The 15,287-nt window shown below is 35.0% G+C and overlaps 1 protein-coding gene across 1 annotated transcript in view; it reads right to left on the bottom strand.

Moving 5' to 3' along the window:
- The window catches only part of LOC128243234 (protein disulfide-isomerase TMX3-like), a 57,464-nt gene that overhangs the window by 4,840 nt on the left and 37,337 nt on the right, over nt 1–15,287 (bottom strand). The window contains exons 11-13 of the mRNA XM_052960853.1: nt 4,072–4,264; nt 3,244–3,312; nt 324–486 (exon numbers count right to left, since the gene is read on the bottom strand). Coding sequence (XP_052816813.1) covers nt 324–486; nt 3,244–3,312; nt 4,072–4,264 — 425 coding nt within the window. The remainder of the gene's footprint in view (nt 1–323; nt 487–3,243; nt 3,313–4,071; nt 4,265–15,287) is intronic.

Raw genomic sequence — 15,287 nt, 5'->3', positions numbered from 1 at the left:
AATCTTTCTCCTGGATATAAACTTCCAGTGTCCATTTCCAAAGTTCATGAGTTAATGTCCAGAAGGGACTTGAACCCAGAGTCTTGTTGATGAGAGGAACAAAAGCTGAACCACTACACCACTTTCAGCTAATTTTGTGTTTGATGTGTGTAAATCATATATATTCAAAAGGTTTTAGGAGAACTTTGGAGATGACCATCTATATATCAATTTTACAAAACTTGCTCATAATTAACAAGAACAAGCACCAAAAACTTCCCCACTAACGAAAGATGGGCTGAAGGGCTGTAAAATACTGAATTAAGAATTATGGATACCGGTACCTAAAACAAGCTCCCTATATTCATCGTCTGAATCTTCCTCATCGCTCTGTATCTCATCATCGACTGTGTCCATACAACACAGACTGTAACACACTATTGATATCACGCCGGTTGGGATCCCGAACATTATCAGGAACAGCCAACGAGACGACTGCCAAACTTCCTGAAAATAGAGTAGGTTATGTTATTCAATAAGTGTTGAAATAATGATTTTGCTAGATTGATGGGGAATTCCAGGACTTGTATTGGATCATTATACTATGTTTGGGAAATTTTGCAAAATGTTCACAACCAAAGTGTTCAATTCGGCAACCAGTAGGTTAATAGGAAAAGGTTAAAAATGAAATAATAATATTGACTCTAAAAAGATTTATTTTCAAAACTTACCAGCAAAAATGGTATAAAGTATTAATGTAACTGAAATGTAAAGTCTATAAGAAAGTTTTAGCTAAAGAGTTATGGAAGGATGTAACACCTTGTTGTTTTTCGGCGGCACCCTTTTGACCTCATAGAGACCAGTAAGTATACCCTTCTGCCTTAAAAAGTCGAATGCTTAGGATAATCTTCGTTTTTTATAAATACAAACATTTCATATTTGACAGATTTTCTGTCAAATTCATACATGACAGATTTTCTGTCAAATTCATAATGTTCAAGTTCTTCACACAATGCAATGTGCCCTTCACCTTGTGTCCTCACCTACACCCCGCCCTTTTTTAAATGAGGCTTTACCTCTACAATCTTGATATACTTAAGTGTAAAGGCCTTACTTCTCTTTAAAACTTTACAGACTGCATATGCAGTTAACCTGTGCTGTGCAGTTAACCGTTGCTGTGCGGTTAACCCGTGCTGTGCAGTTAACCCGTGCTGTGCGGTTAACCCGTGCTGTACAGTTAACCCGTGCTGTACAGTTAACCTGTGCTGTGCGGTTAACCCGTACTGTGCAGTTAACCCGTGCTGTGCGGTTAACCCGTGCTGTGCAGTTAACCTGTGCTGTGCGGTTAACCCGTGCTGTGTGGTTAACCCGTGCTGTGCAGTAAACCCATGCTGTGCAGTTAACCCGTACTGTGCGTTTAACCCATACTGTGCGGTTAACCCATACTGTGCAGTTAACCCGTACTGTGCAGTTAACCCATACTGTGCAGTTAACCCGTACTGTGCAGTTAACCCGTACTGTGCAGTTAACCCGTACTGTGCAGTTAACCTGTGCTGTGCAGTTAACCCATACTGTGCGGTTAACCCGTACTGTGCGGTTAACCTGTGCTGTGCAGTTAACCCGTGCTGTGCAGTTAACCTTTGCTGTGCAGTTAACCTGTACTGTGCAGTTAACCTGTGCTGTGCAGTTAACCCATACTGTGCGGTTAACCCGTACTGTGCAGTTAACCTGTGCTGTGCAGTTAACCCATACTGTGCAGTTAACCCATGCTGTGCAGTTAACCTGTGCTGTGCAGTTAACCCGTACTGTGCAGTTAACCTGTGCTGTGCAGTTAACCTGTACTGTGCAGTTAACCTGTGCTGTGCAGTTAACCTGTACTATGCAGTCAACCTGTACTGTGCAGTTAACCCTTACTGTGCAGTTAACCTGTGCTGTGCAGTGAACCTGTGCTGTGCAGTTAACCTGTACTGTGCACTTAACTGGTATTGTGCAGTTTGATCATGGGCCTTATAACCTGGATCAGTATTATTCTTATATATTCTAACAAGCATTGAAATCTCACTGCAAGGCTGACATAACAAATAGCTTTTCAACATCATTGGAATTACTAATTAATTTTCATGGTTCTATTATGGGAAACATAAATGTTAAATGCATTGACAGAAAAAAAGTCATGTAAGTGTAAATTATGCAAATAATGCAACGTGCAACTAAACCAGCAAGAATAATGTCTTGTTGTAAATTACATATGCATACAGTGTAAAAAGAGAAATGCACTATGTATTTATTTTTGAACAATTAGTTCTAATATACACACTCAAAATTGGGTAAGTTGATGATGTATTGCCTTTAATTATTAGATTCAGCACCTGTTTAATTATTTAACTTTTTGAATGATCAGCTGAAAAATATAAAAAAAATTGTAAGAGTCTCATATTATGAGTTGCAGTAGTGTTTAACATCAACTGGGTGAACGCATGCAAATGCATGGAAAATAACGATTATGCTACAGAATGATTTCTTTCATCCTGCACGTTGGGCCTCAATTAAAATTGACTTTGTTTGGTTTTACCGATCCCACATTTGAGGAGAGGCAGTCTGGTTAGGCCAAACAGATTAACTATGTATTGTGGCCTTGTTATTCATATATAAGTTGAAAACAACAGCACCTACTGTTGCAAAATATGCCCCCGTTCTTCAGGATACCAAGTTTGGTGATAAGTGATTGTAGGTTATCAAAATTTAGAGAGCGGGCACTGCAAATACAGTTTTTGCAAGTTCAAGGGTGATAACTCTGGAGTGAAAGTGGAAACATTGCTGGTTATGGAATCTGACTTTATATTATGCCCATACACATTCTGACAAAATTTGGTTAAGATTGAATAAAGGCTTCTAACTTTATTCATTGGACAAGACCAATTTTAGGTAATTTTTATTATTAAAGGGTGATAACTCTCAAATCCATCACTGGCTATCAAACTATTCTGAGATATTATGTCCATATAAATTCTGACCAAATTCGGTGATGTTTGGACAATTTCTTCTAAAGTCTTTGATCAAACAACACACTGGATGCAGCCTAGACTATAATATGTCCCCTTCTATGAATATGCAGACAAGTATAAATCTGGCTTTATAATGCGAGAAGGTCATGAAGTCCTATAAAAGTAGGAGTAAAGATGGTCTTGTGTTGAGCTCACGATATGCAAAGTTGAAGAATCTAAAAAGTTGCTTTTAATTACTTAAGGTTCTGTGCATACTTACTATGACTGTGACTAGGATATCGTAAAACAGGCGTTTTAACCTCTGGAAAAAACTGGTCCCACCATAGGCCTGTAAATAAAGAAGTAAATTGTCTAGAAACAACAGAACAAGAGCACTAGATGTGAATAACTGGATATATGCTATTCATTTATGGCATCACATCAAAGGTATTTTACAACATTTCTAAACAGCTTAATTATCAATGATTAACTAAAATATTTCATCTCAAATGCAAAACCATTAGCTTACTAATTTAATCAAAATTCCATTATACTGATGCCAAGCTGATTGGAAAATATCCATCAGACATACATTTTCAAAGTATGGACATTAACTTCTTATGTTTCTAGATTTAAAAAATGTTTAATTCAGTCTACAAGGGTACTTAATTGTGCATATATATTGGTGGAGAAATTTATTAAAATTACAATTTGAAAAGATAATGTTGTATATACTTAAATTTTGTATTTGATGTCATGTGATCATTGGTTATACATAACTTAACTTCTCAACAAGCGCTACAATAGGAAATGCCAATATTTGTTTATATTTTTACTCTATTGATTGTAAGGCATAACTAAACAAACATTTTAGTGCGAGGAATGAAACTTGCAACAATTGTGGCAATATCGCAATTTTAACATTGTTTACAATGTACCAAGTTTTATGTTTATTTTTGTAATATCCTTGATTAATAAATAACCAACATTTAGCTTTCTGCCCAACAACGACAACTAGGCCAACAACAGCATCGAGGCCAACATTGACACAAAAGCCTACAACAACACCAAGTCTATTAAGAAAATCCAACCAATGAAACATGCGTACAGTTGTTTTTCCTGACTTCACGTCCAGTAAGAACCGGTGTAGGGTTGGGGCATCAATTTCGGAGGCCGGAAGATCAGGAATGTAGTACAGATGTACTGTCGGGTCGAGAACCATTATGTATGGCATCTGAATAAATGTCAACATTATGTTGTTCACCGTCTCTGGCTCGGACATCCATAGAAACTGGAAATCACTGAAATAAGAAGAATAAGTTCTATACAGGTAAATATTGTTTTTGATAGATCATGATGAATACCCCTTTGTGCTAAATTAAAGAAAGCTGACACAGGATCTATCTAAAAAAGTCATTCATTTGTAAAATTCAATAATTTATAATTTGCAAATGACATAACTTTTATACATTTATGTATTTATGCATGTAATGTATTTTGGGTAGGTCTTTATATACAACAAATAAAGAATATTGTATTGTATTGTATTGGTATTATATTGGTATAAAGGGCTTTTAAAAACCGGCAATTTGCCGGTCTGGACCGATTTTGACCAAGCCAGACCGATTTCATTTTCAAAAAGTGTAAAAAAATCGGTCCGAAATTTTCTTTTTTTGGTAATTTCGGTCCAAAACGACTAAGTCGGTAAAAGATGTAGAAATTGTAATACACACACATTCATGGGTCATTCACACAGTCAAAACTACATCCAATAGGTCATACAAGAAAGACCATTGATGAAAAGCATCAAAGGGCGCCGTTTAATAGTTTATGCATTTGTTATATGTTAAAAAACAAGGAATGTCAAGGCCAACAAGCATATTACAATGCATCGAACCTCAAAATATTTGTAGTATTCTGCTTAACAACATAGGCTAAAGCATTGAAATTGTAGAGTTTCAAGTTGAACATGAGTGTGGTACATTAATGAACACGACAGAATTAGGGTGCTTCAATACCATGAGTATTTTGAAAGTAATGCTCTGGTCAAGAAAAAGAGGCAAAGGGCAATAATTCTGTAATTAGCTGAAATACAGCTATAGTCATTGTGCACTGCACTTCCTCTTGTTGTGCTTTACCATTAAATGATGTTTAATGAAATTCCAAAAAGTAGTTTTCTTGTTATGCTACGGACAGGAAAAGGAACAAAGGGAATAACTCTTGCAATTCGCTGAAAAAGAGTTACTGTTCTTGTACACTGCATTTCTAATCATTTAGGGGGAGGGGGCAAAGTCACCATGCTGGAATGACAACTTGAAGGGAAGAATAAGTTTCTTGATTATATGGGGAATTCATCATAAAAAAGTGACATGAAATAACCATTTTTGTAGTACTTTAATAAACATTATCATTTCGTATGAAAGTTACAAACATAAATAGAACATAATTATTGAACTGTTATATAAAAAGAGAACATTGTTTACTAGATGAAATGCATTTATAACATAACATGCCTTGTTTTTAGCTGTTTTATAATACTAAAATGTATGAAATTGGACAAATTGCATAAAAACTGGTCAGTAGAGTTATTATGTTAACTTCTCCATTTACATGGTAAAGAAGAGTTGAAAATGGATGTTTTTAGTTCATAGTGATATTAACACAAAAATAGCATGTGTCTTATAGGACAATGGCAAATTTTTCAAATATGATGAAAATAATGCATACAAACTGAATATGTATCAGACTATGCATGAAAGAAATAACTGTTTCTATTTTTCACAAAGGTTTTGAAATACAACAATGCACATATAAGCATAAATAGGCCAAATATGCACAAAATTATAGTAAACAATGTGTGAAAGTGATACTGAACACTTAAAATAATTTCTTTGTGTATTAAATGAATATATACCAGAAAAGCAATACTAAATCAAGTCCAAAATGTATAATAACATGAAGAACACCCCTTTATGAATATCTTCATAACACATCAGAGTACATGTAAACAATAATCATTTATATAATTTGTATCAAATGTGTCTACTTTAAAGTGTCTTTTCATTTGCATTAAATTAATATATACCAGAAAAGCAATTATAAAAATCCTTAAATGTATAAGAAACTGAAGACAACAAAGAATAACACCCATTTATGAATATCTCCAAAACAAATCAGAGGTCACCTAAACAATAATCATTCATACAATTAGTATCAAATGTGTCTAGTTTCTGTGTGTCTGTTCATTATCTTTAAATGAGCATCTTTAAAGTGAAACTCTTATTTGAAATCAATACATATAACAGGGCTTCTATTAAGAATTTGAAACTGGAAGTATAAACTTCCTGTCCATCAATTTTGGAAGTTTTACACTGAAATGTGGAAGTAAAAACCTCCCGAATACAATATCTTTTTCCACTATTTTTCAATTAGAATGTTAAAAATCAAGTAATTTGTAACTTTAACTTGCCAAATTCAAAGACTTATATTATAATAAATCATTTTATTTTATTTTATCATAAGACTGATTGAAATTGTGACCATAAAAGTAATATTGACACAAGGTTTGAATATTTTGAACTTTCAAGCTTTCTACTTTGGTGGTTTTCTTCAAAATTATGGAAGTTTTTGTTCTTCCTAGAAATCAATTTTGAAAGTTTTAATCCATTTCTAAGGAGTAATATACTTCCTTTAATGGAAGCCCTGCATATAATTGTATTTATAACACACATCAAATTTGATAAAACAATAACTACTTACTAAATAATGCATTTACTGAAATATTGTTTACTGATTCATAACAAGCTTGTGACTCTGTTTATAATAGCAGAAAGCATGACAGATATTAAATGATTGGTGATTGCTAAAAGATTTACTGTGGTCTTCTATAGTATCACAAGGCAGAAATACCATGTTTTATGTTCATTCTTATTAGCAAATTGAACTCAAAATCCTTCATTAGAAACATTGTTGTTGACATCTATCAACCCATTTTGAAAAATCAAAACAATAATATTAATTGTGATAAGTCTTGTTTGGGAGTAAGAGTGCATCTTTAAAAATAGTGTGTGTTTTTTTCACTTGATATGAAATATGTACAAATTCAATTTGACAAATGAGACTAAAAAATTAAGTTAAGAAATAGAAGTAGTAATTGTACATAATACAAAACAACAACAAAATTGACAAAGCTCAATATAACAGGAAATCTATTTGAAAACAAAACTTATTAAAGGCCATAATTATTTAAACTGAATTAAGGTATTTAAGTTATACACACTTTAATAAAAGCTTAAACCGACAACATAGTTATTATCAAGGTACACTATGGGACTTTAATCCAAATTTTGAAGATATTTTACTGTGAATTAAAGTTATTTAAGTTTCATTTCACTCAACCCCAAACTCCAAGGGCTACAAAGAGCGAAAAGTAAATATTTTGTCTACATTTGATTTTTGTTTCACATTAACAGAGCTTATGAAATAAACACAACAGTTTCTGGTGAAATAAACTTCAGTTAACAGAAAACATAAGTTCAACCGAACAGCATTATTGATACACATGCAAAAAAATCATTTTGATTGATCTTATGAGTCTTCTGAACAGAGCAGTTTTTCGATGTTTGAAAATATAAAGCAGTTTTATAAATTCATAAAAAATAATTAATAATAAGACAACCTGCTGAAATCATTTTAAATATTTTCTATGATGTCTAATGAACAATTTAAAAGACAATTTATGATAGTTTACCGTTCAATTTTGAAGAAAATATACATAATGTCATGTAACCATACATTTTTATAGCTAATAAAATGCTTAAAAATCAACCCTTTTCTTGTAAAAATTGATAAAGCTTTATTGGACTTATTCATAAAATGTAATCATTCAAATAAATGAATTTTACATATGATACTAACTCAGAATTCAGATTTAAAAACAATGAATGTACTTTCAAATTAAAATATGTAAAGAAACAAGAACACTATGTACATGTAGGCGGTAATGCCCCTCCAAAAATGTCAGAGTGAAAGTTCTTTAATATTATAACATGTAAACAGTCTCTGTAGGTAATCGATGTCTATTTGTTTTATTTTGTCAATGGTATTCTTACATTTAGAATTTTTCACAATAAGTCTTCACTTTTCAACATTTGAAGTTTGGTCTGTTCCCATGCGTTTGTACTTGTAGTGTGTGCACAGATGATAAATACTCAATGTTGAGTCAATGCTGATTTGGTTTTTATGCCCCTTCAGGTTCTTTACCCATCTAGAATGTTTAGTGCTGTAAAGTAAAAAAAATGTACTTTAAAAGCCTTTCTAACTTATTAGTATAGATAATAATACTGCCATACATATACAAAATAAAATATAAACAGTTTAATATTTCTCGACATTATTTAAAAAAACAACAACAAGCTGATACATACATGTAGATAATATATAAAGAAAATTACTAAATTTATCAATAAAATTCATCATCATCATCATCATAATTGTCATCACCACCACCACCACCACCACCACCACCACCACTTGATTATTGAATACAGTGAGTTTATAAAACAACAAACACCAACTCAAATATGTTTTATATGAAATACTCACATCATCTCTATCAGATGTGACTGCCTTGTGGATGACATGGATGTCAAATCTGTCTCAATGATCTAACATAGTATTTAATGCAGGCTGGAATTCTTCATAACCCCAATTTGTTGACTTGGTAATATTCAGTCATTTTCCTACCTGAAAGAAATTAAACTTCTGATTATCAACCGGCAGAAACTACAACTACGAAAGACAAATGCACATGTACCAATTATACATTCTGCACTAATATCCGTTTTAGCCAAGAGTAAATTGGTAAGCACAAATGTGTAGTTGTGCATATGGTTGATAATGATTCACAACAGTACGGGGTTTTAACGAGACCTACACCAAGCAAATGAATGTCGCTAGTGTCAAAGCTGTCGTGGCTTCCAGCCCGAAACCATGTATGTTTTTTCTTACAGGTTTATTTTGAAAATATGCAGTTTGTAAACAAATAATGGTATGTTAAAAATAGGTCACATACCAAAACACATCATTTTTAAACAAAATTTTAAGTCTAATATTTTTCTAAGATAAAACAATCAAATAAAAGATTACATACTCATATCATATACATAAATAATGTGCATAAGTACATTTAAAAATATGAAACATGTACATAATGCACCAGTCAATTGTAACCATGGCCCCCCAGGTCCGGGGTTATGCTGGGGATAGACAGGGAAATGGGCTGTGTTTTTACCTTTCAGGTGGCCCTGCAGTGCCGGGTGAATGCGATGGTTTTGTCTTCGAGCAAAATATAGCGGGGAATATGCCTTACCTAGGCTCCCTGGGGTGTGGGGGCATATGGCAGGGATTTGACCATCAGTTCGTCCTCACAGGACGAGGATTTTACCTGGGGTTGGCTGGACCGAAAGTCAAAGTAACCATGCCCCACCACCGCATTCACCCGGCACTGTGGGGACACCTCGAAGGTAAAAACACGGTCCTTTTCCCCCGCTATCCCCGGTATACCCCCGACCTGGGGGGGGAGCGTGGTTACAATTGACTGGTGCATAAGTAGATGTAACATGTATATTTATAATAATATATATAATTATAGTACATGTATGTAAAAATATTAACACGCTGTCTTAACATTTAGCAAATAAAAATGATTTAAGAATTCCAAAGATAAATTAAAAAACAAACATTTTTGAACACATCAACGTACAAAACTACTCAACGATACTTACATACATAGCCCTTTGATACGAATATCCCAGTTCCATGCCGATTGTTGACATTCGTTTTTCGACAGAAAATCTTCTCTTACGCGTATAATTCACTTATAATCCATGTTTTACTGTAATGACTCAAATTGTTAGGTGTATCGTAATCAACTGTCAGTGTGCACTTTACTTATTTTAAACGTATATTCATGATAAAATCATCACCCGAGTTTCCAACTGCTACGATGTAGAAATTCCATTATTGACCTATGAATAGCGGGGAAATACCTTCTGGTTCTAAAAATAGCAACATCCGGTATGTGTTACAACTCGGGGACAATCGTAATAAAATTTTACTAACGTCACCTTCAACACATTAACAAATAAAGTTAGGTGAACATTTAATTCCAATATCGATTAGATTAAAGAAAAAAGATTACCTCATGGTTAATCAATGCAGTAAACATAACAAAACAACATAAAACATAATTATTCCCATTCACATAATTACCGGTCCACACATTTTACATTTCCGGCATATGATATTTCAGATATTTCAGGTAACCAATCGGAAAACGTAAACGAATCGGGAACAGTTATTAAACTTATTTGTCGTTCTTCCGAAATAATGTTTTGAAGATAAATTGAAGACTATCTATTCAACCATAAAAAGCATTTTTAACATCCATGCAATCGCCACTCATTTGCATTTTTTAATCATTATAAAATAACAGTAAAACCCAACTGTCAAACAACTTAAAAACCGCTCCTACCACTAACTAAAATAAATTCCCATTCCATAATAGGCGCGCACTTCAGTGCGGCGCCAAAAAGGGTCTTGGTTACCATGAGACCGATGCGACCAGCTGCTTTTTCCGCTACGCTGATCACTCTATAGCCTATCTGTTAATTAGCAGACGTTTGCAATCGGTCCAATCACATGTTTTGGTATAAGCAGAAGACATAATTAAACAAACTATGTGTTAATTATCTGCTTGCAGCTTTCCTGATTAAGTGTTAAAATCGGTCTATATTTTCACATGGCAATATGCTATATCGTCGTCGATCATTACATGATATCCGTTTGTTGATAACAAAACGGTTAAATTTAAATTGTTATTAAGAACCATTGCTGGTTAAAAACGTCTTTAAAGATAAATACATGTCATTGTTAATCCGTGAAAGCATTAAAATACTGAATTAATTAACGTAATAATATACAGTATATCAACAGGGATACGCTTGATTAACTACATAGTCTGACAGCTGAGTCCACTGCTTACGTCATATTTATTCGCAGTAATGAAAAAATCGTTGTCGATATCACCCTTTAAGCTTGTTGCTCCGATTATAAATCTAGATATATACTATTATTTAAGATTATAAGTTGAATTTTGACCCACTAAAGAAGCATTAAGCAAATAAATCATAATACTGTTTCACTTATTGTCGTCTGACCGCCTCCCGACAGCCACAGTTAATTACGATCGCAGTCTTTCTTGTTAGGAACGCCGCAGAACTCGATGAGAATCTCATTTGAATTAAACTTGTATCAATGACTATACGAATCGGCTATGCTGGCTCTAGAGCCCTCTTACGAATTGCCACATCGCAAAAAATATTGACAGAAAAGACGTCGCGAAAATGTATGACATTTCTAAAAAATCGGACTATTGAACAGGTCTTTCTTTTTTTGAGGGGGGGGGGGGGGGATTTTTTTGTTTGTGTGTGGGGGGGGGGGGGGTCGTCACCGGGTCCGGACCGATTGGGGTTCCAAAGTTTTAGAAGCCCTGTAATGGTATTGTATTGGTATTGTTTTGTATTGTATTGGTAATGTATTGTATTGGTATTGGTAATGTATTGGTATTGTTTTGGTCTATCATGTGAAAACTTACTTATCAATAGTTATTCAATAGACCTGGACACATAAATAATCAATGTTCCCTTCCTCTTGTTTTGCTTTCTGTTCATCATATGTCTTCCATAGTTTTATTTCTACTTTTTTACATTGATAAAGGGAGTTAACTCTTGATACTGTGTTGTTGTATTACACAACATCGCTTACAGCGTCTAGAAGATTAATAGTTTCCTGATTTATATTCATGATATCTTTGTCAGCAACATCATGCATACTAAACACCCAATGTTCAAATTTCTCAGAAACATTTTTCCCCTATTAATTAAGATAAAATGATTCATAATAATAAAATTGTCATTTAAAATCCTTCTTTTGGATAATCTTCTCTTCTACCAAGATGAAATAAATATTTTGCAGATTTTTTTTAATTTAAATTGTTCTTAAATATTTAAAAGAAACATATGATTATCGTGATTCATTTACACATAAATAGTTTGTGCAATAAATGATTCACCTTAATAATATTAACTACTGCATACGTTTAACAATTAAGTGAGACTTTTCTCATCTAAACCGCACATTCCTAAACTGCAAGCCAAGCAGGTTTGATTTACATTTAAATTAAACACTCTGGTGCAACCCAAAAAACAAATAAGCATGAATGGGATCAAATTTCTTCGGAATTTCAACAAAGTGTGGTTTCCTCCAGGTATCACCAAATCTCTAAAATATTTTGAAAATGAACCTGTTTATCCATTCTATGCATCAAAGTCAAAGAAATTACCAGAACTCTCAACAAACTCAGCTTCTCTGAAACATTATAATAAGCAGGTGTCATCCAACTTGTATGCCTTGAAAATTATATAAATTATTTTTGTTACCAGAAAAACTAACAAAAAAATATCGCTCACATTTTTGTTTCCATTCCAAGCCATGATAAAGACACAGACACCAAGCCTTCAGCCAAAGTGCAAAAACCCATCTTTTTTACACCATTAGGCCAAAAAATAAGAATAGTCTGTTTAGGGCCCCAAACAGTGTGCTTATCGCCAAACCTGAACTTTTCATTCAAAACTGAGCAAGAGCACCATCTTGGGCAGAGTATTATAAATCAGAAGCTTGTCCAAACTAGAGATTGCTTTTTTGAAAAAGCGCATGTCTCCCCCATTGTGTGGTCGTAGGTGAGAAATAATCAATGATGGACATGAAATTTGTACTTCCTCCCTACCAAGTTTGGTGAACCTAGGTCAAACCATTCTCAAGATATTGAGCGGAAATGTTTTTTACATTGGGGGTCGCCGCGACCTTGACCTTTGACCTAGTGACCCCAAAAACAATAGGGATCTTCTACACCTCATGACCAACCTCCCTACCAAGTTTGGTGAACCTAGGTCAAACCGTTCTCAAGATTTTGAGCAGAAATGTTTTTTATATTGGGGGTCGCCGCGACCTTGACCTTTGACCTAGTGACCCCAAAAACAATAGGGATCCTCTACACCTCACGACCAACCTCCCTACCAAGTTTGGTGAAACTAGGTCAAACCGTTCTCAAGATTTTGAGCAGAAATGTTTTTTATATTGGGGGTCGCCGCGACCTTGACCTTTGACCTAGTGACCCCAAAAACAATAGGGATCCTCTACACCTCACGACCAACCTCCCTACCAAGTTTGGTGATCCTAGGTCATGCGGTTTTCCAGTTATCTATCGGAAACGAACAAAGCATTCTCCTGATATTGCACGGAAATATTTTTTTACATTAGAGGTCACAGCGACGTTGACCTTTGACCTTGTGACCCCCCAAAATATAGGAGTTTTCTAAACCTCATGATCAACCTCCCTACCAAGTTTGGTGAACCTAGGTCAAACCATTCTCAAGATATTGAGCGGAAATGTTTTTTACATTGGGGGTCACCGCGACCTTGACCTTTGACCTAGTGACCCCAACAACAATAGGGATCTTCTACACCTCATGACCAACCTCCCTACCAAGTTTGGTGAACCTAGGTCAAACCATTGTCAAGATTTTGAGCAGAAATGTTTTTTACATTGGGGGTCGCCGCGACCTCGACCTTTGACCTAGTGACCCCAAAAACAATAGGGATCTTCTACACCTCATGACCAACCTCCCTACCAAGTTTGGTGAACCTAGGTCAAACCGTTCTCAAGATTTTGAGCAGAAATGTTTTTTATATTGGGGGTCGCCGCGACCTTGACCTTTGACCCTACACCTCACGACCAACCTCCCTACCAAGTTTGGTGATCCTAGGTCATGCGGTTTTCCAGTTATCGATCGGAAACGAAGTGTGACGTACGGACTGACGGACTACCGGACTGACGGACAGGGCAAAAACAATATGTCTCCCCCAGAGAGGGGGAGACATAATTACACAGTAAAATTACAACCAATTCAAGGGGTATAACTCAAGACTGGTAATTGATCATTAAACTCATTTGAGGCATTATAACAGAACACAATATAATTGATGTCTGTAAGGAGTGAAAGCATACAGCGCTAATATCGTAAAAGCAGACAATTCAAGGGCTGTAACTCAAGGTACCAATTGGTTATTAAACTTTTCCAAGTCTGTATGCCTGTACTCAATACAATTGAGCTCTGTTAAGGGAGCTTGAGAGAGCTAAGACAGTGCTTAGTTGAGTCTGTGGTAGCGGTGGTGACAAGACGTGTTTTTCTGAGCGTGGATATAATTGCTTGGATTTAATTTAGTAATGTGAGATCTACTGTGTATTTTTTATATGAAAAGGATCGTGACTGTGCGAGGATAATATCTAAGTGGTTGAAAATGTTGAATATTGAAAACTTGTAAAATAAATAAGAAAGTTATTAGCAAAAACATGTTTCTAATATAGAATTTATATGCAAGTTGTATAAAGTGTATTCAATCAGGCCCACCTGAACATACGAGGCAACACAAAAGTATTTATAGCGGATTATCTCCAATCAACTTAAGCCGAAAACCTATTGTGCATTCTTCGATGACGACAAATTGACGACTAATTGGCAAGCAGTGAACGGCTAACAGTAAACGGTTTACCACTGTAGCCCATTGATGTTCACTCCTTAGTGTCTCTATGGAATATATGTTGGACCACGAACTGTCATAATTATGGGTGTTGATATCGTTACATATAGAAGACGGATTGGAAGTTTTTGTCAAAAGGCGAGGCTCCAAAGGATTAAATATGAGCGTTATACCCCCTTTTGCAAAAGCAGTGACATTCATCTACAAACTTTTGTCTGCTGTACATGGGCCCTCTTCATGTGTGCGTCTATGCTTGGTGTCATAGCAGGGATACATTTCGTTGAAAATGCGGTCGACAACTATTGCGATGAGAACCCATGGTTTTGTGACACCTCTATTTATCCCACAAAATCTAGGGACACCATTTTCCGTGAGTTGCAGCAATCGGTAACGGATACATCTGTCTGGAAACTTAATATAAAGGACCAGTTACTATTATTGTGCGGTGACATTGAGCTTAACCCAGGTCCTGTTACAGAAGAAGGAGAAGCACGAATTCTAAATGCTATAAGTGGTATAATGTCCGAAATCAAAGCTGTTCAACATGAAATAGCTGGTGTTAAAACTGAAGTAAGGAACGTAAATGAAAAACGTGAGTTTGCATTGGCTGAAATAAAAGCAGTTAAATTCGAAAACAGGCGCCTAAAGGTAGAAATATCGAAT

This window comes from Mya arenaria, chromosome 8, assembly GCF_026914265.1.
Source record: "Mya arenaria isolate MELC-2E11 chromosome 8, ASM2691426v1".
Lineage (NCBI taxonomy): Eukaryota > Metazoa > Mollusca > Bivalvia > Myida > Myidae > Mya > Mya arenaria.
The sequence above is the reverse complement of the archived record's forward strand: the minus strand, read 5'-3'. Positions and strand labels throughout refer to the sequence as shown.